The 24,874-nt window shown below is 45.2% G+C and overlaps 1 protein-coding gene across 3 annotated transcripts in view; it reads left to right on the top strand.

Annotated features, from left to right (window-relative positions):
• Positions 1 to 24,874, top strand: part of DENND2A (DENN domain containing 2A) — a 112,391-nt gene that overhangs the window by 51,167 nt on the left and 36,350 nt on the right. For 2 of the 3 annotated variants that reach the window (XM_019666777.1, XM_019666776.1), the window contains 4 exons: positions 4,860 to 4,961; positions 8,157 to 9,311; positions 20,296 to 20,423; positions 21,967 to 22,088. In XM_019666777.1, the coding sequence (XP_019522322.1) occupies positions 4,888 to 4,961; positions 8,157 to 9,311; positions 20,296 to 20,423; positions 21,967 to 22,088 (1,479 nt within the window). In that variant the 5' untranslated portion in view covers positions 4,860 to 4,887. The remainder of the gene's footprint in view (positions 1 to 4,859; positions 4,962 to 8,156; positions 9,312 to 20,295; positions 20,424 to 21,966; positions 22,089 to 24,874) is intronic. The other variant, XM_019666778.1, reaches the window with a different exon arrangement.

The following is a 24,874-nucleotide window of genomic DNA, read 5'->3' as shown; positions in this document are numbered from 1 at the left end:
ATCACCATTATCTAATTTTAGAACATTTTCATCACTCCCATCCCCCAGCCAAAACCCATACCTATTAGCAGTGTCTCCTCACTCCCTCTCCCCTGACCCCTGACAACCACTAATCTACTTTCCATCTCTGTGGATTTGCCTATTCTGGACATTTCCTATAAATGGGATACAGTGTCTGGTCGTTTGTCACTGGTTTCTTTCACTTAACGTGATGTTTTCAAGGTTCACCCATGCTGTAGTATCTACACGTCCTTCATTCCTTTTTATAGCTGAATAATGCTGTTGTGTGGCCAGACCACAGTTAGTTTATGCAGCCACCTGTTGATGGACATGTTAGGTATAAGAAGATGGTAATGTGTTTGTTCGTTCATCAAACACTCCTTGAACACTGTTATTCAATGGGGGGAAATCTTCCCAGCTCAAAAGCAGAACTAGAAAGAGGAAGACTTGGGTGGTTAGCAAAAAAGTCACTCCCTTGGCTCTGCCACTGTTCTTACCAGGTGTGGTGTCTGGTCGTGGTGTGTAGTGTTTCGGGTCAGGCATGGTTTAAGCATTTGGTCCAAGAGCGCAGGCAGCGATTTTCCCAAACATGGTCCCCTAGGGGTGATTCTGAGGCAGCATAGCCTGTGGCTTCTCTCGTTCCCATACCGCCTCAGAGTCCTCCATCTTCTTCCAAATGTGAAAAAGTTGGTTTGTTTTTGAAAATCCTCCAAAATATAAAGCTATTATGTAAAACAAAAGAGAGCAGTCCATTTCAATTTTTTAAAAAGGTTTTTTTTGTTTGAAGAGGATACAAATGAAGCATCAAAAGGCTCAGGAGTGGCTTTCTGAGCTGCTTTTGCTCGGCCCGCTCCAAACTCTCTGGAGTGTACTTTCTCTTCTAATAATGGCCCTTGAGCCATTCGCTACTGCTCGGGCCCGCTTCTGCTTCTTTGAAATGTAGTTTTCTTCTAATAAACTGTCCTTTTTCTGCAACCTAAAAAAAAAAGAAAAGGCTCAGGGGTGAGCTTCATTAAACAGACTCAGGAAGAGTCGCATTGTGTGATCGCATGCGTCCTTTGTCTTCCTCATCGTGTTTTCTGAAAACAAACACCTTCTGCACATGTTTGCCAATAACAATGCTCAGCTGAGAAAATAACTGTTTTTGTTCTACTGCAATTGTTATGGTTTGTTTTCAGTTTTGTTGCTTGCTCTTTATAAGAGTTATTAGAATCACTAAAGCTGAACAGCTTGTAGCTTTATTTGCAACACAAATAAAAATCATTTAAAAATTAATTTTATTTGTATGTAAGTAATCATTTATTGTCTAAGTTGTATTTTTTTTTACTTTATTAGGGAACAGTGTGTTTTTCCAGGACCCATCAGCTCCAAATCAATTAGTTGTCTTTAATCTAGTTGTGGGGGGCGCAGCTCCTTGGCCCATGTGGGAATTGAACTGGTAACCTTGGTGTTATGAGCCTGTGCTCTAACCACCTGAGCTAACTAAGTTGTATTTTTTCATTCAGTATATCAAGTATGACCGTTTTATGAATCAAGTTATATATAACATATATTTGCCTATGTTTCAGAACTAACATACTAACCTTAGAGCAGTAAAGGGCACTGGAAAATTATAATTGTGTATGTTTTAGTCCTCACTCCACCTCCTCCCCGGCCCCAATTTCTTATTTTTTTAATTGAATATGCTTCTAATGTATTTTTAATTGAGATATAATTCACATAAAATTCACCATTTACACATGTACAAGTTAGTGACTTGTAGTATATCCACTATGTTGTACAACTATCACCATTATCTAATTCCAGAACACCTCTATCATCCCCAAAACAAACCCTTACCTGTGAGCAATCAATCCCAATTCCCCCTCCCATTATGGGTTTGCCTGTTCTGGACATTTTGTATGTATGGAATCATACAATATGTGGCCTTTTGTGTCTGGCTTTTTCACTTAGTATATTTTCAAGGTCACCCATGTTGTAGCAGGTGTCAGTACTTCATTCCTTTTCATGGCTGAATAATATTCCATTGTATGGATAGACCACATTAGAAAAATCCACTTATCAGCTGATCCACTTAACATGTCCAGATTTTACTTTTTATTTAAATCACTGTTTTCATTTTAAGATTTGGGGAAAATCAGCCCCTTTCCCCATGGCTTAAACATGTCTAGATTGTTTTTCTAGCAGTCTCTAAAGTAATAAGATCCAAAGTTCTTTTTGTCAGTGACTTTGATAGCAAACTTTCCGTAGACCGTGTATCACCTCGCCAGGTTGTCACCATGAAAACCCCACCAGCGTTAACAGGAAGAAGGTCTTTGCCATTGGGAAACAGCTCCATCTTGCAACCCAGACCTATAAATTACCATCATTATGGTAATTTAAATCACAGAGTATTCCCAATGAGCAAATTGGGCTAGGCTTGTCACCTAATTAATGACTTTTAACATCAGAAACACAAAGGGAAAGGTCAAAGTTTTGGAGGAGCAGCATTTGCCATTCCTCTGTGAATTCAGAAATGCTGGCGGGCTGATTGCTGAGTGTGTGGGCCTCTGTGCTCCTTCAGTTTCATCCCCTGAATCCCACTTGAACTTGCTTCTCAGACTATAGTATCAGCTGTTTTTCTAGAGACCGTGGTTTTAATACTAGAAATCCTTGCTGCCCGATGGGAAGCAAGTTCACTTAATACCGTGTTGTGTAAGTGTTCCCTTGGGATCTTTAACTTCACAGCGCATGGACATTGTTCTCTGTGTGTTAGACTTTGTCCCTTTTGGAGAAGCTATGTCTTCCTGTGAAGTATAGGGCAACTGTTCCCATGGGGAGGGTGCTAGATTGCAGGACTGATCGTGACCCAGGCATGGCCCCGGGTACTGTCCCTGAGGGCAGACATCTTTGAAGCCCCAGAGCATCGTGGACAGGTTCTGGCACCCATTCCTAGTGGCTGTGGAAGAGGACGCCGGCTTGGAAGAAGAGCGTGGGTGGAGAGAGTTGCTGCTCACGCGGAACGAGGCAGCCTCACAGTGGGCTTTGTCCATGCGGAGGCTCAGTGCAGGCGGTGGCCGGCCGCTGTCCTTGACCTCCGCTGGGGCCTCTGCAGATGCGGGACAGAAGAGCAGTGTCTTGTCAGCCCCACCCATCGGAGAGGCCCCAGAAGCTTTGTGAAGCATAGTGAGAGGGCCACTGAGTTCCTTCCTGTCCCTGAAAGGCCTTTCAGGGAAGGGAGAGCCCAGGAGCCTGGCTTCTGTAAAGAACTGGGCTTGCTTTCAGCATTGACATCCCCCAGATGTAGGGCGCTGCCTTGCTGGGTAAGGGGACAGCTGAGCTCCATCCCTCCCCAAACACACACACTTTCTGGGACCTGTGTGTTCCCTTCCTTGAAAGGAAGGGAAAGAAACCTCCCACTTTTTAATTTTTCCTTATTTTCTCTTTCTCCCTCTGACCTCCCTCTCCTCGTCCCCAAGAATTAGATGCATGTCTTAAAGCCCAGTCCTTTGATTTCTAGGAGGGAGGTGATGCCCAGGCCAGGACCTTGGACAGCCACCCTGTCACCTGGCAGGTGAACCATCCTGGGAGAGGAAATAGGAATCTTGGAAACGAGGAGTTGGGAGAGGGATTCCCTGGAGGTTTATGGAAAAGAAACATGAATCTCCACTATCTCAATACTCCTTGAACCTCTATCACCTCCTCTCCATCAGGAGGGACCAATAGTGCGGTGTTCATACAAAATAGCATGGCCCATCCTGTAAGCATTTTCTTTTTTCAAAATTTGTTTTCCTTTTTTTTTTACTGTTTTCTTTCGTTCTTTTTTTGTTGGCATTTTCCGATAGGCCTCATCTTTCTCGCCACATCCACCTGTGCAGTGTCCGTTTGTCCTCACGTTGAAAGACACCGATGACTGTAGGGACTTGCTATTGAAATAACACGTCTCAGTCAGCTACTTCAGTTCATTCCGATGTCAGACACTGGAGTATTGAAAAACTATTTCTGTACTGAGTCTGCCGCTTCGGTATCCACATGGTCCTTGTCATCTTTCAGGTTTGAGATGCTCAGTGGGATTCCTGGGTTTGCTGGGACCATCTCCTACCTTTCCTTGGACCTGACAAATGACCTACTGGCTAGGCAGTTCCTCCTCTTGGGTTTGGAGCCGCCTGAAGGGTCTCTCCTTGCCCCACCCAAGCCAACGACTGTGGGCATATGCCCGCCATGGGAGCCAGCAGGAGAGTACCTCTGTGTCGATATTAACACTTTGGTGGGTGGTTTATTTCTTGTTTCAAATAAAATAACAGCTCAACTCTTCTGTGGTGGCTGTTAACTCATCATAGGTTCTCAGAGTTTCTGAAAAATTAGTGGGTTACGCTGGTATTTGTTTTTCTTTTTTTTTTTTCTGTAGAAGCCAAATACATTTATTAAACCTACTTTCAGCCAGGCAATTAGAGACAAAGATATCTATAACTACAGAGGGTTCACAACCTGCAGAACCACTTAACAAGGCAACGTTAGGTAAAGGTGACTTCAGTTTGTTTTAAGTGAGTGAGTCCTCCATTTCGAGCTGGTTGTTTTGCTTTCTAAGGTTATGTGTTTTCTGAAAATGTTTGGTGACTCTTATCTAATACACACACACACACACACACACGCGCGCGCGCACACACACGAGAAGAGGTTTGGCATGGGGCCTGAGCCTGGGTGGACCTCAGGATTCTGTGCCGATGCCCACCTCCTGGGTCAGGGATTCTGAATGGTGCAGTCCTGTTACCCCCCCACCCCCTCCACTCCTGGATGTGGTCCATCCAGGGTAAACAGCTTGGGGTGTGGACCCTAGATCGGCTGTCAAGGCTCACTGAATGTCATCCCTGTCCCCCCAGACAACTTGGAGCGCCTCTCCGTGCTGACATGATGACAATGTGCAGGCTGGCCAGCGGCAGACACAGCCAGACTGAAAACCCAAGCTACAAATTGGCTGACAAGTAAGAACTCTTCTCCCCCGAGAGTGGAGCAGTTGGCCCAGATCCTCATTCTCTTTCCTTCCCTCCTCACTAGCCCCACTGCCTTGAACTCAGGCGGCATTTCTTTTCCGGGTCACTGTGGTGCGCCCCCTGTATCATCTCCATGGGCTGCGCTCATTAGGAACCTGACACCAAAGTGGTTAAGGGAGGGTCTGCCCTGTGCCCAGGGTTGAGAACCTGCCAGGGCCGCTTCCAGCAGTGTCCCCATTGGTGCATTTCAGTCCAGGGTTTATTTTTCTAACGACCAGGGTATGTGGGTCTTTTAATTATCAGTGAGGCCTGAACCTTTGCAGTGGCATCTGTCCACATTCCCAGCGTTACCCATCTCGCATGAGCAGGGCTGTTTTCTCCCCAGATGTTTCCCTCTGATATACTCACTCCCTCACTTTCTGGGGGCAGTGGCGACGACTGAGCTGTTCATAGCTGTGGGACCCAGTTCAGAGCCTCTTCCGGGGCCACAGAATCCTGGAAACAGGAACGCGAGAAATTTTGGGGTTTGGGGTGCAGCACCACGTGGAGAAAGCACCGCCCTTGGTGTCATCATCCTTGCCGCTCTTGCTTGAGCTTTGTCAATCCAGCGTGGTCTTCCAGCGAGCCATCCTTTTTGCTCTTGGGGGTTTTTTTTGTTGTTTTTTTAAGATTTTATTGGGGAATTGGGGGGGAACAGCATTGGGGAATCAGAGAAGGGGAACAGACAAGTTGCTGTCCTTTTCTTCTTCAGTCTAGTTGTGAAGGATGTCGCTTCACTGGCCCATGTTGGTATTATCATTACACTTTCCCGGCTGAGGCAGTCGCTTGCCGGCCATTGGATGGCTGCTCATGGTGGCTCATGAAAGCGCACCCCCGCTGCTGGCCAGCCCCACTGCAGCCTATGCTGATACCAGCACTTCTCGGCAGCCCAGCTCCAGGTCGAGCTGTTGTTCACCATCTTAGCTATAGAGGGCAGTGTCACTGGCCCTAATGTGGGATCCGAACAGGGGCCCTGCTGCTCAGAGCTGGCGTCCCAAGCCAACTATTAACCAAAGCGCCACTTGGCTGGCCCTGCTCTTGGGTTTTTAGATAGGACCTCAGTGATTGTGAAGTCAAGCCAGATGTTTGGACTCTTGGACAACGACTGTAATCGTTACAGTGACACCAGTTACCACTTATCAATATCAAGACTTTTAATGTATGCTGTCGTCTTGGCTCATTATATACATTAACTCATCCATTTATTCATTTAATAGATATTTAATGACTACCTATTAAGTACTGGGCACAGCTAACAAGATGAATGAGGTCTCTGTACTCCTAAAGGTCCTGTTTAGAGAAAGGAGATAGGGATCTTATTTTAAGATGGAAAAAAGAAAAAAATGAAGCCAGGTCCCTCTGACTCTAAAACCATGTATTTACCTACTGTCACTTGTTTAACAGCACCTATGATATTAATGGTTATATGTTATATTAGCATTTGTCACTAAACTAAACCTGAACAGCATTTTTATGTCTCTGTTCTCTCGTCATCTTGCTGCTAGTACCATCGAAGCAAAGACTTTAACTTCTGCCTTCTGAACTCTCAGTAAAATATCAACAAATTAATTCTGATTCCGACACTGACTAAAATCTGAATTCAGCTAATGTCCTCAGTGGTGACAGGACAATTAAAAAATGTGTTTTTTGTTTTTCTTTTTCTGTAAGAGCCCTGTTAAGAATGCTAATTGTTTATTTAAACAAGGAATTCTGCTTTGGTAGCCATATTTAACATATGAAAATGTGTTTGCAATTTCACAAGTTTCTAATTTATGCCGAGCAACCAAGAACAGCAACACAATCTACGTTTGGAATAGAAAGCTAAATTGTAACAGGATGCATGAATTGTGGGAACCTTAACCGGAGTTTCAGTTCCTCTATTGTCAGATCTATATATTTAGAAAACCTGCACCGTGAACCTGGTCCATGCCTGTTTGCTAATCTTGGTACATTTAAGGTCACTCGTATTCAGTCATGACCTGTGCTGGTGGAAAAAAGTGTTACATTTCAAAACATGAGATACTCCCATTCGCTTTAGACTAGCTTAAAAATGTTTTTCTGTTTTTCTTTTAAAAATAATTGTTAGCATCGTCATGGTATGAACTAATCTCCTGGAGTTGCACTTGGAGGCACATATCCCCACACGTACCTTCTAAGCCAGAACTTCCTGCAATGATGGGACAGCTCCGTTGGCCACATGTGGCTACGGAGGACTTGACATGTGGCTGCTGCAATGAGAGACTGAAGCCTTAATTTAATTTGATTTCATTTAAATAGCCACATATGGCTAGTGGCCACTCTGTTGAACAGTACAGGTCTAGGCCACACATGAAATTGCATCCCCTTGTAGATTCACTCATTCGTTCATGCAACAAAGATTTACTCTGCCAGGTAAGGTTCCAGGTGCTAGGGATGCAGCAGTAGCCACAACAGGCCAAATTCAAACGAAAACAAAACAATCCCTGTCCTCAGGGAGAGGCCGGTCTAGTAGGGCTCACAGTCCTAAGGACATTCAATTCAAGTCCAGCCCATCACTGTGTCTTTGCCCACTCAAATCAGGACAACTTATCAAGCCCAGAATTAGCAAAAACTTCATGACTTACGGCACTGATTTAATTTCTAGTCATTATAAAGGTCCATCCATTGATTACAGAAGCAGAGGAAACTTCAATCATGTAATCTTTTATCTCATGACATTTCTCCTATTTTCATCAGGGAAAAAGCCAACAATAATGATAACCACTTCTTGGACACTCATGACATGCTAGATGCTTTATGTGGGCTGGCTCATCAAGTGTTTATAGTCACCCTGTCTGACATGTATCATTATTATTATTATTCCCATTTCACGGATGAGAAAACTGAAATTTAGAGTAGTTAAGCAACTTGCCCAAGGTCACAAAGCTGGTCAGTGGTTGGATTAGGATTTAAACCCAAGTCTACTAAACGCCAAAATCCAATAGCTCCTTTCATTCCACCATGCTGTTTTTCCAAAAAGAACATTAAGTGATTTTTTACATTGTGGTTTCAGTGTATGTGATTTGCAAATAGCTTGTAATATTTATATCTAAGTTCTAGCAAATCTCTATGATCAGCCAAGAACAGTAACCAAGAATCCCTCACCCGGTGTATGTCTTTCTTGTTCAGGGTCAAGGTGGAAGGTCCAAAGGCCGGGGAAGACCCTCGAAGGCAGCCGTTTAGCTCTTCCGTTCCTTTCCTAGAGACGGATCAGGATTCAGCCCTCCGCAGGAGCCCGCTGGGAAGCCTCAATAACCTGATGTTCCACACAAGAGTTGACTGTTGTCACCAGAACATGTTGAGCTCTAATCTGATCATCAGCGACCCCGCCTCACAGCTCGGTGCCAAAGAAGCCAGCAGGGCTGGCAGGAGGCAGCTCAGCGGCCTTCAGGACTCCTGCCCCCCTGCCCGAGGCGGAGCCCGGCAGGCGTCCCTCAGCATCAAGGACAAGATATCAGAATGGGAAGGGAAAAGGGAGGCGCCCACTCCTGCACCTGGCCGGAAAGCAGACGGGCAAGAGGATTACCTGCCGTCCTGTGTGACGAAGCGGAGAAGTAGTGATGGTGTGAGGACTCGGGCCACGGAGACTCAGAATGGAACGAGGCTGGAAACAGAGAGCAAAGAGAACGAGAGGAATAAAAGGGCGGTGGAAGTCGGGGGACAGGGCGCAGGGAGGAGGCCAGACCTAAGCCAGCCAGCCGGGGAGCTGGCGCCCAGCTCGGGCAGAGGTCGGGAGCCGAGGCTTGGCAAACAGCGCTTCCAGAACGACAGCCTGTCTGTGCTGAAGCAGGTCAAGAAACTCGAGCAGGCTCTGAAGGATGGGTCAGCGGGGCTGGATCCCCAGTTACCAGGGACATGTTACTCCCCACACTGCCTGCCGGACAGGGCCGAGGACGGGTCCACCCTCATGGAGAGCCATGGGGGCGTGAGTGGCTCCGAAGCCAGGCCCCCCCACTTGGACCTGGAAGCCAGGGATCCTGCCCTTGGGCCTTCGGAGGGGAGGCGAGGCTCGTGCGGGCGGCCCTGGGACCAGAGCCCGGAGAGTGTGTACAGGGCCTTCCCCTCAAAACCCTTCATCAACCCCCTGCCCAAACCACGGAGGACGTTCAAACACGATGGAGAAGGGGACAAGGATGGGAAAGCAGGCATCAGCTTGGGGAAAGATAGAAGGAACCTGCCTCCTCTGCCCTCTCTGCCTCCCCCGCCCCTGCCTTCCTCTCCTCCACCCTCCTCTGTGAACAGAAGACTATGGAACGGGAGGCCGAGGCCCAGTGCGGACCACAGGTAGGTGACGGCTACTGCCTGCTTCCGCGGTGTATGCCGCATCACAGCTGTCTGTTCTCAGTCTAATGATTGGTCGTCAGTAAACTGATGGTTCTTGTGGTTACGCGAGACTGTTCGTAGCTTAAGATAGTTTACTGATTCAACCTGGGAACGTGGTAACCGATGCTTCGGGTTTGTATAGTCATCTCCTGCTTGGGTCGCCACTTGGTTACCTAATAGTTTGGACTTAACATGTCCAAAGCTAAATTCTCAATCCAGGCCACCACTAACCATCTCCTCTCAAAAGAATTTCCATCTTGTTAAATGACATCACCCTTCATTTTGCTTAGGCCAAAAAATCTAGGGGCCATTTCTGATTCCTCTCTTTTTTTCACACATTCTCATCTAATTCCTCAGCAAGTCCTTGGGTTCTAGTTTTAAATGTTGTCTTGAATCTGTTGCATCTCATCCACTGCTCCCACCTTAGTCATCTTGTATCCATCCAGTATATTTCTCCTTCAGCAGGCAGGGGAACCTTTTAGAAATAGAACTTAGACCATGTCCCTCCCCCACTCACCATAGTCTATCAGGTAGGAGTCTTTTGGCTGCAAAGAACATAATTTCTGATGTTCTCTTCCAGGGTAAAAAGGTTTCTATATTCTAGAATTGTATATATGTATATTTATAGTATATAAAAATTATATTCTTTTAAAAATTGAATCATGCTATATATATATATATATATATATATATATATACTCTTTTCTTTTTTTACTTGGGATATCATTAAATGTTTCAGTCAATGTTACCACTTTCCTTTTTTCCCCCACCTTCATTTTTTTAACATTCTGTACATCATGTGGATAAATCACATTTTATTTAGCTATTCCCCTACTGATGGACACTTAGGTTGCTTCCAGTTTACAAATAATTCTGTGATGAGTAGTATGTAGCATTAAACACTCTAGAGCCAGAGTACTTACTGCATCTGCTACTTACTAGCTGTGTGACATTGGACAAGCTCCTCAATTTGTCTTGCCCTAATTTTACTTATCTGTAAAATGGTGATAATTATAGTAACCACATAGGTTTGTTGTGAAGATTAGATGAGTAAATATGTATAAACGATAAGTCAGAACAGAGCCTGGGATATAGTAAATGCTGAATAAATGTCAACTGGTTTGGGGTTTTTTTCAGGCTCTCTTTTGTTTAATTAATTAGGGTATCCATTTCTTTTCCAATACCAAATTGTTTTCATTATTTTAACCTCAAAATATGTTTTAATATCTAGTTGACCTTACAAAAATGCTTTATTGTTACTAATAGTCAGTTGGTTCTCTTGGACATCCTGTATACTATCAAGTCATGTGAAAAAATATGACCATTTGGTCTCCTTTCTAATAATTATAAACCTTTTATTTCCTTATTATTCTCCTTTTTTTTTTAAGCTGAGCCATCCTGCCACCTATTGGCAGCTCAGCGGCAGCTCAGCTTGGGCCGGGAATCGAACCGTTGTTGTTCAGAGCTCTAACTCTTGAGTGAGCTCTTAACCAACTGGGCCACTCGGCTGGCCTATTATTGTCCTTTTTCAAAAGTGTCTTAAAAAAATGTCTTGACTGTGCTTGCATATAGTTTTCTAAATGTTCTGTATATCACTAGCAAATTTCACACACACAGAATATATGTTAGTATTTTAATTGGAATTCTATGCATTTGCTAAATTTATCCCTAAGTATTTTATCTTTTGTTGCCATTGTTAATGTCATCTTTTTTCTCATTGTATGGTCTTTGTATTTAAGAAAACTATTTGTTTTTGTATCTTATTCTTTTAAAAGACACCTTAAAGAAATTTCTCATTGTTTCTAATAGTTAGTTGATTTTCTTGTAATTTTTATTTATATAATCATACTGTCTTTTTCTTTTTAATTTATACCTTCTAATTCTTTTTTCAAGATTTTATTGGGGAATTGGGGGAGGGGAACAGACAAGTTGCTGTCCTTGTGTTCTTCAGTCTAGTTGTGGAGGACGTCGCTTCACTGCCCATGTTGGTATTGTGATCATTGCACTCTTCCCAGCTGAGGCAGATCGGTCGCTGGCCATTGGACAGCCGCTCACAGCGGCTCACAGCAGCCCACTGCAGCCCCACTGCAGCCTATGCTGTCACCAGCAACTCACAGCAGCCCAGCTCCAGGTCGAGCTGTTGTTCACCATCTTAGCTGTAGAAAGTGCAGTGTCACTGGCCCATGTGAGAATCAAACCGGCGACCCTGTTGCTCAGAGCTCGCATTCCCAACCCAACTCTTAACCAACAAACTACTCAGCTGGCCCCTATACCTTTTAATTCTTTCTCTTACCGAGTTGCACTGGATAATACTTTCAAAGCAGTATTAAATAATAGTGCTGAGAGCCTTGGGCAGCCTTATCTCACCCCTGACTTTAATGGTAATGTTTCTGTGCCTCACTCTTAAGCCCTCTTGTTTGAGATACATTTTTTTGTTATCAAGGTAGTGTTCATTTATATTTCTTATTTTACTAAGAGTTTTAAAAATTAGGGTTGGATATTAGATTTTGTCAAATTACTTTTCAGCAACTTGATACAATCCTATGGTTCTCCTTTGACCTATTAATAGTGACTTTCTACCCTAATATTAACCCATTCTTACATTTTTGGAATGAACTCCCATTTGGTCCTGATTTATTATTCTTTTAATGTCCTACTAAATTCTGTTAGCTGATATTTTAAGATTTTTGTCTCAGTATTCCATAAATGGGATTCATCTATACTTGGTATTTATTGTACTATCTTTACCAGGCTTTGGTATCAGCAAGATCTATAGAAGAATTTAGAGAATTCCCTCCTCACGTTCTGAAAAAGTTTGAATCCATCTCCAGTCTTACATCCTTTCCCAAACAAGTGCCAAGCCCAGGGCCCTACATACTCCAGTGGCTTTTTGCTCCTGTCCCCAGTGCTTCCTAACTGCAGCTCTTCTACACCCTTTCTGGGCTGTTCCTCCAAAGAGCCCCACTCTCCCAGGGGCAGGTTGATTCTGGGAACTTGGAGTCCTCCATCTGTGTCACCACTGGGCAGACAGATCAACCTGGTGAACAGTTATTCCCATTACCTTTTCTCTCTTTGCTACCATCTGCCCTTTTCAGTCTTTCAGCATTTTCTTTAAAACCAGCTAAAGTTACTTAGTTTCAGTCCAAAGATGAAATTTTTCTTGGCCAGTTTGCATATGGTTGCATCAGCTGTGTTTTAAGAATTTTGGCTTTGGATTTTTTTGTTTTGTTTAAAATAATACAATGGAGGGTGATTAGGGCAAGATGTTCACTTTCTGCTCTTAAAAAATAAAGTGAGCTCTTTACTCTGGTCCTATCTCTAAAAAAAAAAAGAAAGAAAAGGCTCAGCTCTGAATTTGGCCCACTTACCGCCCTCTCTGAGGCAGGAAAGCCAAGCCAAGATTGAAGAAAGAAATGATTAAGGATTTTGAGGTTATGAAGGTTTAGAGTTACACAGCCAGGCTGTGTATGCGTTAGAGAGTGTGTTCAGCTTCTTTGCATAGGCTGATGAGTCCACCTCAGCAACAGCCAAACCAGGGAACTCAGATACTCATTTTGAAAAAAAATGTATTTTTCTTTCTCTCTTCTTACTTCCACCCCCCTTTCTTCCCTTCTCTCTTTTCTCCTCCCTTCCTCCTTTTCTCCTTCCCTTCTTTCTTCCCTTTCTTCTCTCTTCTGTCTTCATTTCTCTAAAGCCCCAGGAAATTAAATGCAAGGACTTAGGCCTTCAATCCTAAAATGGAAAATGAGAAACCCTCAAATGTCAGGAAATTCCAAAGATAAGGTTCCTACAGCAGCATTAACGTGGTCATGTATGTTTTATGGCATGCATTTAATAACTTTGGCAGGAATGCCTTAAGGCCGACATGTAACAAGGAAAGTTATTATTTTTTTAAGTATAAGCAGCATCCTGAATCACACGTATCCATATACCCAAAAGGTTTTAACTGGAATTCAGATTTTTTTATTTTAGTTTAATTTGCCCATATGACAGAGTGTTTAGATTTTTATGAACTCAAATAACTACATTGACCAAAATTTCAACCGTTCAACTGATGGTTTTGGCATTATGTAGATTCAGCCTTTCCCTGGGGATTTAGCATAAGACTTTCAGAACTTTTTGAGGACATGAAGCCTAGGTCGTTATATGGCTGCGAAATCAGACTGTGCTGTTATTGACTGTGTAATTTCCATCTTCTGTGGGACTAATAGGGATCCCCATAGCTCTCTGGCTGGGCAGTAGCCCTCAGCTATCATTGGTTTAACGGCTAAAGTTCATTTCCCAGCCATGCTGGGGTTTGTCCTGGTAGCTATGAATCTATCTTAGTCAACATGACATCCATGAGGTAACTCGAATGACTGTGTCTAAAAACTGAATGTTTAAAATCACAGCTAGTTATGTAACCTCGGTGCTGTGGAAATGTTCAACAGGGGTATTTAGCCTGTCATGGCAACAGGGACAGCATGGGGAGGAAGTGACACTCAGACTGAGACCTGAGGCTCCCAAGGGGAAACTGGGAGATGGGGGCTCCGGGAGTGCAAAGCAGGTGACAGCGCTGAAGCAGGGTGGACCTCAGCACGGACGTGGCCGCCGGCTCAGGGAGGCTGTGAGCCTAGAGGTCTGCTGGAGCCAGGCAAGGAGCTGGGACTGTTACCTTAGAGGAATAGGAACCATGTGAAGAGTTTTAAGACGGAGAGAAACACGACCTGATTTGCATTTTTAAGAGCTCGCCCCTGAAGCAGCATGGAGATTGGAAAGGGCACCCGGACAGCGTGGGTAGTTGAGGGGGTGAGAGGGTGAGTGAGGGGGTTGGGGTTACCCTGTGGTGTAACTGCAGAGGGAATTGAGAGAAGTGGGTTCCAGGAGTACTTTGCAGGTAGAACTCTTGTTAACGGGTTAGAAGTGGACAGTAGGAGAAGGAGATTTGGACAGAATTTAAGTCATAAATAAATATTCGGAAGGACGGTAACGGCCTTTGCTGGGACGGCAGCACTGGAGGAAGAGCTGGTCCTCATCAAGGAGCGAGGAATGAGAGTGTGAATTCCACCTTGGATTTGTTAATTTTGAGATTCCTATGCGTCATCCAAATGGAGATGCGGGGCAACCTCTTAAGTTAGTTATACCACTCATAAAATAAGGAAAAGTCACAAGGAGCATTCAAAATACTACTTGCAGTCACAGAATTTGACATTGGTTTTCGAAATTTGGATAGTGCATAAATCGTAACCCACTTCAGCAAGCTTCAGTGGACCAGTGGGATCATCCCAGCATTTCTGAAACTGAGAAGTACCCAAATTACATGGTAACTTGAGGACTAAGCAAGCAAACGGGCTGAGGGGAGCTTGCACCCCTTTACCGGGCTGTGGGATCCCCGAAGGCAGAGACTTTTTGCCTTTACATCACCAGCTGTGAGCTCATTGGGACCCTCAGAAGGCGCTTATTGAACATGTGGGCCGGATGTGGAGCAAATGTGGAAATGTTTAAATCAGAGCGAAGTCAATTTAGATGTGGTTATCATCAATTAGCCTTTTGAAATTTCCTTTCTCGCATTAATATGTAAATAAAGGTAGTAAAACCCTTTTTTTCCAAGTTAAATATTTTTATAGAAAAGACTTAGTTAAGTGGTTGGATGATTTGTTTCATCATATTTTTTCTCTTTGGGGAGTCAAGTCACCTACCTGAGCCCCAGAGCCAGAGGACGCAGTCCTTGGAGGTATTTATGCAGATTAGAAATAGGGCCTAGGATGAACTGCGTAAAGCCTTTGCTTGCAATGATGTTACCAACAGATAATGATGGCAAGTCAAACTTTATAATTGGAACTCATTTCTACTGACTCCAGAAACGGAGTATGCAAAGATTTCTGTTTTCTCCTTGATTTTGTATGTACCGTGGCTTCATGTTAGTTTAAGAGTTTGTCTTTCAGGCTTCCTGCATAGGAATTGGTCACCTGAAAACCAACATTTCAATACAGAAATGAAGCTGCTATTTAAGAAATCTTATGACAAATTCTTTTACCAATTAGAGTTTTGCAATGTGAATAACCATTTTCTAATCAGTTTTTTTTTAAAGTTTGTAATTGTTTAAAATTGCACTTTTCTAACGCTGTTTAGACTGGTGGCACCTTTTATATGTTGGGAATTAAAGGCAAGTATGGTTAAACTCTTGTAATAGCATCTTGTCCTTGGAGATATGGAAGGATCATTAAAAAAAAAAAAAACACCTTCAAAACTATGGCCTGAAATCCTACGGCGTGTGATAGCAGCCATTTGGATACAGGCCAAGCCCATCCCAGCAAACCCCAGCAGATAACCTGGATTGTGTTAAATCTGCTCCACGTAAGTGAGCCATCCGCTGGGACTTGGAGAGCCTATAGCATGCAAACATCTGTATCGTTAGGGCATTTATTAAAACATTTGGACTATTCAGATTTTATTTCATATATACTTTATAATAATTTTTCATTTTAAAATTTGGTCTATGCAAATACTACTTCGTAGTTACCTCAAGTGAGATTTTTAAGAAATAAAAAGTTATAGAGCTCACTCCTTGGCAAAGCCAGGCATAGCTGCAGCCCCTTTCTGAAATCAAAGAAAAGGCCAAGCTTAGCCAGGGCCATGCTCGAATTCCAGACAGTCAAGGCTGTCCCTGTAAGCGGTGGCCACTCTCTCGGTCCCTCTGCTGCCAGGAGTGGGGCTTCCTGGCAGAAACTGCCCAGCTCCCAGGGATGCGACCCCCGCCTGTCCCCTCTTTTATCTATGAGGGTCTGTAGCTTCTCTTCATTGCGTAGTTTACTTCCATTATGAGGAAAATAGAGGGCTTGCTGGGTAATTCACAGTAACATGTAATATGACTTTGCGTGTAGAGTTAGTTCAAGCTCCTAACAGCAAACTCTGGAAACTCGTCCTGTTTTCATTTGCGGGCTGTGGCTGCAGCTTTCGCCCTGCGTTGCCTAACTTACACATCTGCCCAGTGCTGTGTTGTTCAGAGCACCAGTCTCCATCCAGGCTCCCTGGTCCAGCACTTTCTCCCAATGTGACCTTGAGCAATTTACTCCCATTACACCTCTGTTTTCTCATATATAAAATGTGTATTAACAGTAGTAATTCTTCACAAGGTTGTGGTGAAGCCTAAATGTGCTAATCCAAGTAAAGCACTTCGTTGGTACCCAGTCAGTGTTGAATCAACGAGCCTGTGGTCTCATTGAACAGTTTGCATCTTCCCTACCAAATCTAGGGAGTGTGCGTGCTGCAGACTCGAGCTAACGTCATCGGATTAGCTCACCAGGGGAAACCCGAGTTGGGGCCCGCTCCAGGCCCGTTATACTCGCTCTGGCTCCAGTCAGATGCCTGGCTAATGCCAGCCTGGGCTAGTGGCAGCCTGGACTAGGAATTGTTCAGGGTGGGTTTACAGAACAGCCCAGGCTGGCTTCCCACGCCCAGGCCCCATCTACTAGAGCCCTGAAGCTAGATCCTCCCTCTCCTAGCAGGACACCTCAAGGGGAGGTAGAAGGGGCGCTCGGACGGGCAGCCCCACCTTTTGGGCTTGAGCTTCTGTTATTAAGCTGGGACTGTGGTGCGTGGATGATAGATAGTCTCAGCCTCGTGGCCTGACTCAAGGCAGTAGACAAACCACAGACACATAGCCTGGAAGCTTCTGGCTTGGCCCTCCTTTGTGCTCCTGCCGTAAGTTCAAGTTCATAAAGGAGAGAGGGCAGGGTGCAGGTAAGGGGTGATAAATTCAGATTTGGAGATGTTAACCTTTAGAGCCAAAGAGGAAAAGCCTGGGGAAATACCCACAGCCCAGAAAGAGGAAGCAGCGGCAGCAGCTGACATTGATGCCACAGGAAGTGGTGTCTGAGGGGGAAATGCAGTTAGGGCAGCATTGCACCCGGCTTGCCAAACCCTCCGGAGGGCCTGGGTGTTGTGTTTCTAATCCTTTGCCGAATACTACTGTTATCAAATATAATAAAAAAGAATTGCCAGAGAAATGAAATGAGAAAAGACAACAATATACAAGGTTCAGTTAAGAAAAATTGTTCTGTCAAATTGCTTACAAAGTTTCCAAACATTTACTCTCAGTTTCTGTACTTACCCTGTCAGGGGCTGGTTGCAAATAGATGGCTCCCCCACCCCCACCCCCCGCCCTGTCCCATGGGATCACACTGAGCACCGCTGCCTTACTCTGTAGAAACTAAGAGGTGTCATGTAAAGAAAAGTGGAGAGTCATTTAAAAAAAGGGGGCGCGGGGCAAGAAAGTGGTTAGGTTTTACCAGAAACTCACTAGTGACCTTGCGGGGACAGTTTAAGAAAACGGATGTGTGCAGATACCAGGTTGAGGAGGTAAAGGAAAGAAAAACGGGTGAACTGTGGTCGACTAATACAGAGACAGTCAGGACAGCCTCCGCCCCTCCTCCCCTCTCCCCACGTAGAAATGTTGGCAGGAAAGGTGAGAAATAGCAGAACTACAAGGGTCATTGCTTCAAATGAAAGTTCTTGAAGATAGAGGAAATCCGTGCATGTTTAAGGAAAGAGAAAGAAGCTAGTAGAGAGGGCCAGACTTAAAATGCAAGAAATCCCCAAGGCTTGGAAAGCAGGCAGCTAGCCTCTGCCGGGTTCTGCCATCTCATTGCCCGACACTCCACCGTTGTTCCCTGGGGGCTAGCCTCACTGACTGGCTGTCGGTTTCACAAAGGCACCAAGTTCTCTGTAGCCACAGGACCTTCACACGTGCCCTTCCCTCTTCTTGGAATGCTGTTCCTCTGACTAAGGTCTTTTATCCTTCAGGTCTCAGCTTCAATGAATGACTTCCTCATTGAGGCCTTCCCTGATGCACCCGTAACCTAAACTGAGCCCCCCTTAGTAGCGTCACCTGCAGCAGCCTGTTCTTTTCCACCGTTGAACTTAACCCCGTTTATCATTCTGTTTGTGTGGGGGCTGGCTGAATGTCTGTCTCCCTCCTTAAAACGTAAGCTCTTTGAGACAGGAATCCTGTTTTAGTCACTTTTATTTATGGAACCCTGATCACAGCGCCTCCCACACAGTGACTGTTCGATGTAAAGCATTTGCTACATACATATAGTACCACGGCAGTAATAGTAACAGTACCAGGACAGTAATAGTAACAGTACCAGGACAGTAATAGTAACAGTACCACGGCAGTAATAGTAACAGTACCACAACAGTAATAGTAAGAGTACCACGGCAGTAATAGTAACAGTACCATGGCAGTAATAGTAAATGTACCATGATAGTAATAGTAATAACTAACATCTGTTGAGTGCCTGTCAGGTGCTAAGGACTTCATAAATATTCTCTTTTCTACTCTTTGGACAATCCTATGCGATAATTACCATTTTATAAACGAAGACGCTGAGTTTCAGCCCAGTGTAGTGGTCCATCTAAGGTGAAAAGGCTTGTGAATGAAGGATCCCAGACCTGTATCCAGGTGCATTTAATCCTGCAGCCACCAGTGGGGCACCTTCCCCAGGGGCCAGAGAGAGAGTGGAAGTGGGCGAAGAAACAGAGACACTAGACATGTCTACATAGTCAGCTACAGTTTACTCTCTAGCATGTGTATAATGCTGTGCTAGACACGTGTGAACAAACCAAGAGCCATGACTCCTGAGCCATGGAGGACTGTGACCCCCTGTGAGGAGGATGGAAGGGCCAGGATGGAGTCAAAGCCAGCTAGAGGGTGTGCCCTAGTCAGTGTGGGGGTCCTGCGTGCTCATGTCATTCTACTCAAGGGAGGACCAAGTGTGTCAAGCAGAAATAACTGACACATCTGCTTGGGAGTAGGAGGTGTGCCTCCAGAGCCTGAGTGGGCCGGCTGTTCTACTGGGTTGTCGGAAAAGTCGTGATGTATTTTTTCTGTTTTTCGTTGCAAAAATGTGTCATGACTTTTCCGACAACCTAATACTCCAATCGGGGATGGGAAATTCTGGTTACTCTAGAGAAGGATGAGGCAAGAGAGAAGAAAACGGGGGAACTGGAGTGAAACTGTGAGGGAGCTGATGTTTTCTGTGCTTCACATATGACCCATCTCATGACCTCCAAATGTTCAGCAAAGTTACAAAAATCATAGAGTCTCAAGTGTGTGTGTGTGTGTGTGTGAGTGTGTGTGTGTGTGTGTGTGTGTGTGTGTGTGTGTTTAAGAGAGAGAGAGAGAGAGAGAGAGGGAGCTGGGTTTGTTCATTGTGATGAACACCATCAGAACAGGGACCACCCATGTGCACCGAGGGTGGAGTGGAGGTGGTCGACAGCCATAGAGGAGCCAGGCCCCAGACGGGGAGACCCGTCCACATTTGCACAGATCCCTGAGGGGCGCAGTGGGGCATCTCATGGCCTCTGGGTTTCATTCTGATAATAACTCAGGTAAGAGAAAGGAGCGGGTGCCCAGGCCTCTGGTCTGCTCTGAAGTGGCCATCCCTTCTCCTTTCTGATTATTAATGTGTGCTCCGCAAGCACTGTAGGACATCTGAAAGTCCAGGAAAGTACAAGTGAAGAGAAGCCATGAGCCAGCCCTCAGTCCTGAGATAACAGCTATGCATTTCACTTCCTTCCCTTCTTTTTATTTTCTACGCGTATGTTGGCTTGATATATATATATATATATATATATATATATATATATATATATATATATATATATATATATATATATAAAATGTGTAAATAGTATATATTTGTTTGTGTATGTGTATATGTATATGTATGTGTATATATACACTTTGCTATCTTTACTTGGCATAATAACATAAACATTCTTTCAAGTAAAAGCCACATCTCATATTTAAGGATTTTACGCCTTCTTACAAACACCAGAGTTGAGTTCAGTAATAGAAATTTTTGCAAAAAAACCCCCCACCATTTTTGGCATATGCTCTCTGAACCAGCCTAATTTGATTCAAGCTCTTGGTTTTTTCCTCCCACGTGGCACAACCCAGAAAGTCCTATGAGTTTGAAGACTTACTGCAGTCCTCTTCTGAGAACAGCAGGGTCGACTGGTACGCACAGACTAAGCTGGGGCTCACGCGCACTTTATCAGAGGAGAACGTCTATGAAGACATCCTAGGTAAGAGGCCAAAGTGTCTGTACGGATGTGAGTCTGCCGGTGAGAAAGTGGGGAGGGCATGGGGCTGGCTGAAACCTGCCCAGCCCGCACACACAAACACTCGAAGGCATACATGTACTCACATCAATGAGGGAGTGGAAGAGCGACCCGTGGTGGAATATGTGAAAGAAAGTGGGGCTGCAGGGGAAAGAAAGGGCTGGTGATAAACAGCCAAGGAGGCTGTGTGGTGCAGCATTTGAGACCTGGAGCCTCAGTACCCATGATTGAATCTTGGCTCTGCTACTCATTAGCTGTGTGGCATTGAGTTGGTGACTTAACGTCTCTGAACTCCAATTCTCTCATCTGTGTGCTAAGGATGATGGCAGCTACCTTACAGTGTTGTTTGAGGCCTAGAGAAGATGACACGTAAAGTACCTGGCTTATAACTGATGCCCAGTAAATGCTAGGGATTGCTGACTGACAGAAAACTAAAGACCACCATATTCTCGATAAAACTGTAGGAGCGTGGGTGGCAGTTAACAGGGCATCCAAATTCAGACGAAAGTGAACGTCTCCAATGGAAAAAGTAACTTTAGCCCAGCTCTGAAGCATTCTCTCAGATCCGAACGTGGGGCTCAGGTTCAGTTTGTTGGCCTTTAAATTCGGTGAGTTAAGACCAGCCTCTGATGTTGGGGGTGGGGGAAGAAACAAGCTGGTAAAAGGGAGAAACCCATATGTGTCCACATGCAAGGGGTAGGTAGGGCAGGTACACACATATGTACATGCATGTATTCGTCACTTCCAGAAAAAAACCCATGGTCGGCGGAAGCACAAGCATGGAGGGAGGGCATGCACTTAGCGGAGCTATTGGAATTGCACCATAAACTATTGGCATTTCTGTGCCCACGCTGCTGGAGATGGGTTCCTGCCAAATTGGCAGGCTTCCCAAAGCCAAAGCGGGTATGAGATCTGGACTTCTCTTAGCAGTGCATACCCGACAGGGAAGCTCTCAGTTACAGAGAACCAGAAACCTGGCTGAAACAACAAAGGGAGTTTTTTTGCTCATGTGACCAGACCAGGCTTTTTCTTCCTTGTTCCTCATATCTCAGGTTAGCTCCACTCTCAGCAGGTTGCCCCGTGATCCCCACGATGGCTGCTGCCATCAGCTCCCTGGAGGGAGAGCCTGTGACCTGCAAGTCGCAGCCAAATACCTGAGGTTCACTCTGACTAGACCACGTTAGACCCCTCGCTCACCTTCAGGGCCCAGGAATGCCATGCATGATTGGCTTAGACGCGGGATCGTGAGCCCTTCCCAGAACTGGTCACTGAGGCAGCGATTCAGGAAACTCCGATCGGCTAAAACACTGAAACCAGAGTGGAGTTAGTCTAAGAACAGGGTCGATGGGGAATCACCCCAGTGACAAGCAGGGTGTGTTACCAAGAGGACGGGTGACTGATAGCAAGGCATCAGACATCCCTGCAGGAGAGGCCAGGATGTTAGGTTGACCCGATGAGAAAAACTTCTCAACGTTCCCAGGCCCTGACCTGTTACCTTTAACCACAGACCCACCAATGAAGGAAAATCCTTACGAGGACGTTGAATTACATGGTCGCTGCCTGGGGAAGAAGTGCGTCTTGAACTTTCCTGGTTCCCCCACATCTTCCATCCCTGACACGCCCACCAAGGTATGAGCACCCAAGGGAATTTTGGGGGGTAAGGGGTCCCCAACACTATGACCTCGAGCAGCCTGGAGCTCTGGGTCATGCTGGAATGCCAGGCCACCTGCACCCCAGGCTCCCAGGTTTGTTCATGAGCTGCCTGCCCTCCCTTCCTGCCTCTAGTTCTCCTGGAACCCTCTGCTCAACAAAGCTTCCTAAACTATCACTTGAGCTTCTCCTGGGTCAGAAATCTGGCCACTGGGTAAATAAGATAGTATATAGCCACTCCACACAGCCATTAAGAAGGTACCGACACAAACAAACTAAAATATAGAAGTGAAAGGCATGGTGCAGAAACAGTATTTTTATAGTGTGCCACCATTTTTGGGGAGTGTTTAATGAGAGAATATACATATATGTAAGCTCGTATATGCTTGTGCTGTAAGGATACCTAAGAATGAGTGAGTGAATACCTCTGTGCAGTTGTCTGAATACCTGGGATCAGGATAGAAGACTGGCATTTTTTACAGAACATCCTTGTAAACCCTTTGGATTTATGTACATATAGATAATATAAGTATATTCACGTACGTGATCCTTTCAATCCATTGCCTATAGGACTGAATTCATATTCCTTAGCAGGGCATTAAATTCCCTTCATAATGGGTGCCTGAGCCCCCATGACTGCCTACTTCCCCAAAGCTCCTTCATACACAAACTTCCCTCCAGCAAGAGCCTACTGACTGCCCCTCTGATATTATAGGCCCAGGATTGGCAAACTTTCTCTCTCAAGAGCCAGAGAGTAAATATATAATCTTTGTTGTAACTACTCAGTGCTGCCACAGACAATCTGCAAACAAATAAGTGTAGCTGTGTTTCAATAAAACTTTATTTATGGACACTGTATTTTGAATTTTATATAGTTTTCACCTGCCATAAAATATTATGTTTTTAGCCATTTAAAAACGTAGAAGCTACTGTTAGCTCATGGCCTGGACAGAAACAGGTGGTGGGCCAGATGTGGTGTGCCCACCCGTGTGCTGGGTCATTTCTACTGCCCTTGGCTCTTGCCTGGACCTCCCTCTCCCCATCCTTTAGGCTTGGCTCAGTCATACCTCCCTCAGGAAGCTTCCAGGCCATCTCAGGCCCTGGGACATCTTCCCCTTTGCTTGCCCGTCACACTCCGTGGGCTAAAGCATTCATTTCACACCAAACTGTATATACTGCCTTGTGACATCTCATACTTTGATGATTTGAATCCTGATTGAAGTCATGTAATATATCTTAAAAACATCTCCCCAGCTAGACTGAAATTTCTCAAGGTCAGAAAATATATAGTAAAACCTTGGCTTGCAAGTGATTTGGTTTGCGAGTGTTCTTGTAAGACAAGCAAACATTTCTAATACATTTTAACTTGGTAAACGAGTGATGTCTTGCAATATGAGTAGTTTGTTTCCAGAACAAATTATGCTTGCAAACCAAGGTTTTACTGTATTCTGTTTCTTTGTGTCTCCCATAAGTAGTTGTTATACAGTGTTCAGGTACTGAAGACATTAAATTAAGACCCAATCCGGTCTGCAAGTGTCAGTTTAAAGCTCATGGCAAGGGCCTGTTTCCCCCTAAGACGCCATCCTCCTCTCTGGGCTCCACTGGAGGTCAGCCTTGTGCTGGCCCAAGGCAGGTGGGGTCTGCACAGGAGCCCTTTGGGCTTCATCATCACAAAGGGGGTCTTTCTGCCACCAGCCTTCCTGGAGAGAGCTCAGGTAGAGCCTGTCATGAAGGGTGGATCTTACAGACCCAAAGCAATTGCTCCAATACCTGCCCAAACCAGTTAACTGTTCTTTTCTCCTCCTATGGAAAGGAGTGGCATCATGAATAATTCATGACAACTGATAACAGTTTCTACTTGCCTCTGAAATGTGTTGTGTTTTCGTTGGAATATGGATGTCTTCTGGAATATGGATGTCTTCAACGTTCAGGAAATCTTCATTTCCCATAGCGGATAAGCCGGGCTTAGAAGAACAAAGAAGGCTGCCGTCACCCCCAGTCTGCCCCCTGGGCCTCCTACCCAGCTCTACCTGGTTCTTCACCTCGTGTGGGGAGTGAACGGGTCTGGTCGCCTCTTAGGAGCCACGAAAAGCATCTGCCCAGAGCAGCTGCCTCAGAGCCGGTGCTGCTTCCTAATACCAGGACACAAAGGCTTAGCCCTTTCTTCCCCTTCCCTGCTGGGCTAGGAGAAAGCCAGGTCCTGTACAATAGCTAAACAAGAGAGCCTGAAGTCCAGGGGCAGCTGTCGTGCAGAAAGATAACCCCGTTGCCCGGTGCACACGACTCAGCCATGCTGCCTGCAGGCTCTGTGTACATACATGCTCATCCCCCTGCTCTCCCACGTCTGCTGTCTGCGTTCTGCCCCCGTTCTGGGGACAGCTGTGGACGTCCCCACTGCCTCCATTTAGCTCCTCAAATATTCACAGAACATCTGCCACATCTGGGCTACATCTGGGACCTTTGAACTTGCTGAAGCAATCCCTCTGTGGCAACCCCCTCTACCAGCCACAGAGAGGTCTTAAGACACCTTTTGGGATTTTCACTTGATTAGATGGTCCCTTGTCCCAGTAGAGAGGGAAGGGTGAGTGGGTCAGACTTGCCTCAGAAAGGGGCAGACGTGCAGCTGGGGCAGCTGCTAATGCCTGCAAACACACAGTGCCAGGTTCTGCTCACCTGTATTTCCTTTTTTCCTACAATAGATTGTGTGTGGGTGTGTAGGGAGGGTGTGTGTGTGTGTGTGTGTGTGTGTGTGTGTGTGTGTGTGT

Source organism: Hipposideros armiger, unplaced genomic scaffold, assembly GCF_001890085.2.
Source record: "Hipposideros armiger isolate ML-2016 unplaced genomic scaffold, ASM189008v1 scaffold_478, whole genome shotgun sequence".
Lineage (NCBI taxonomy): Eukaryota > Metazoa > Chordata > Mammalia > Chiroptera > Hipposideridae > Hipposideros > Hipposideros armiger.
The sequence above is the reverse complement of the archived record's forward strand: the minus strand, read 5'-3'. Positions and strand labels throughout refer to the sequence as shown.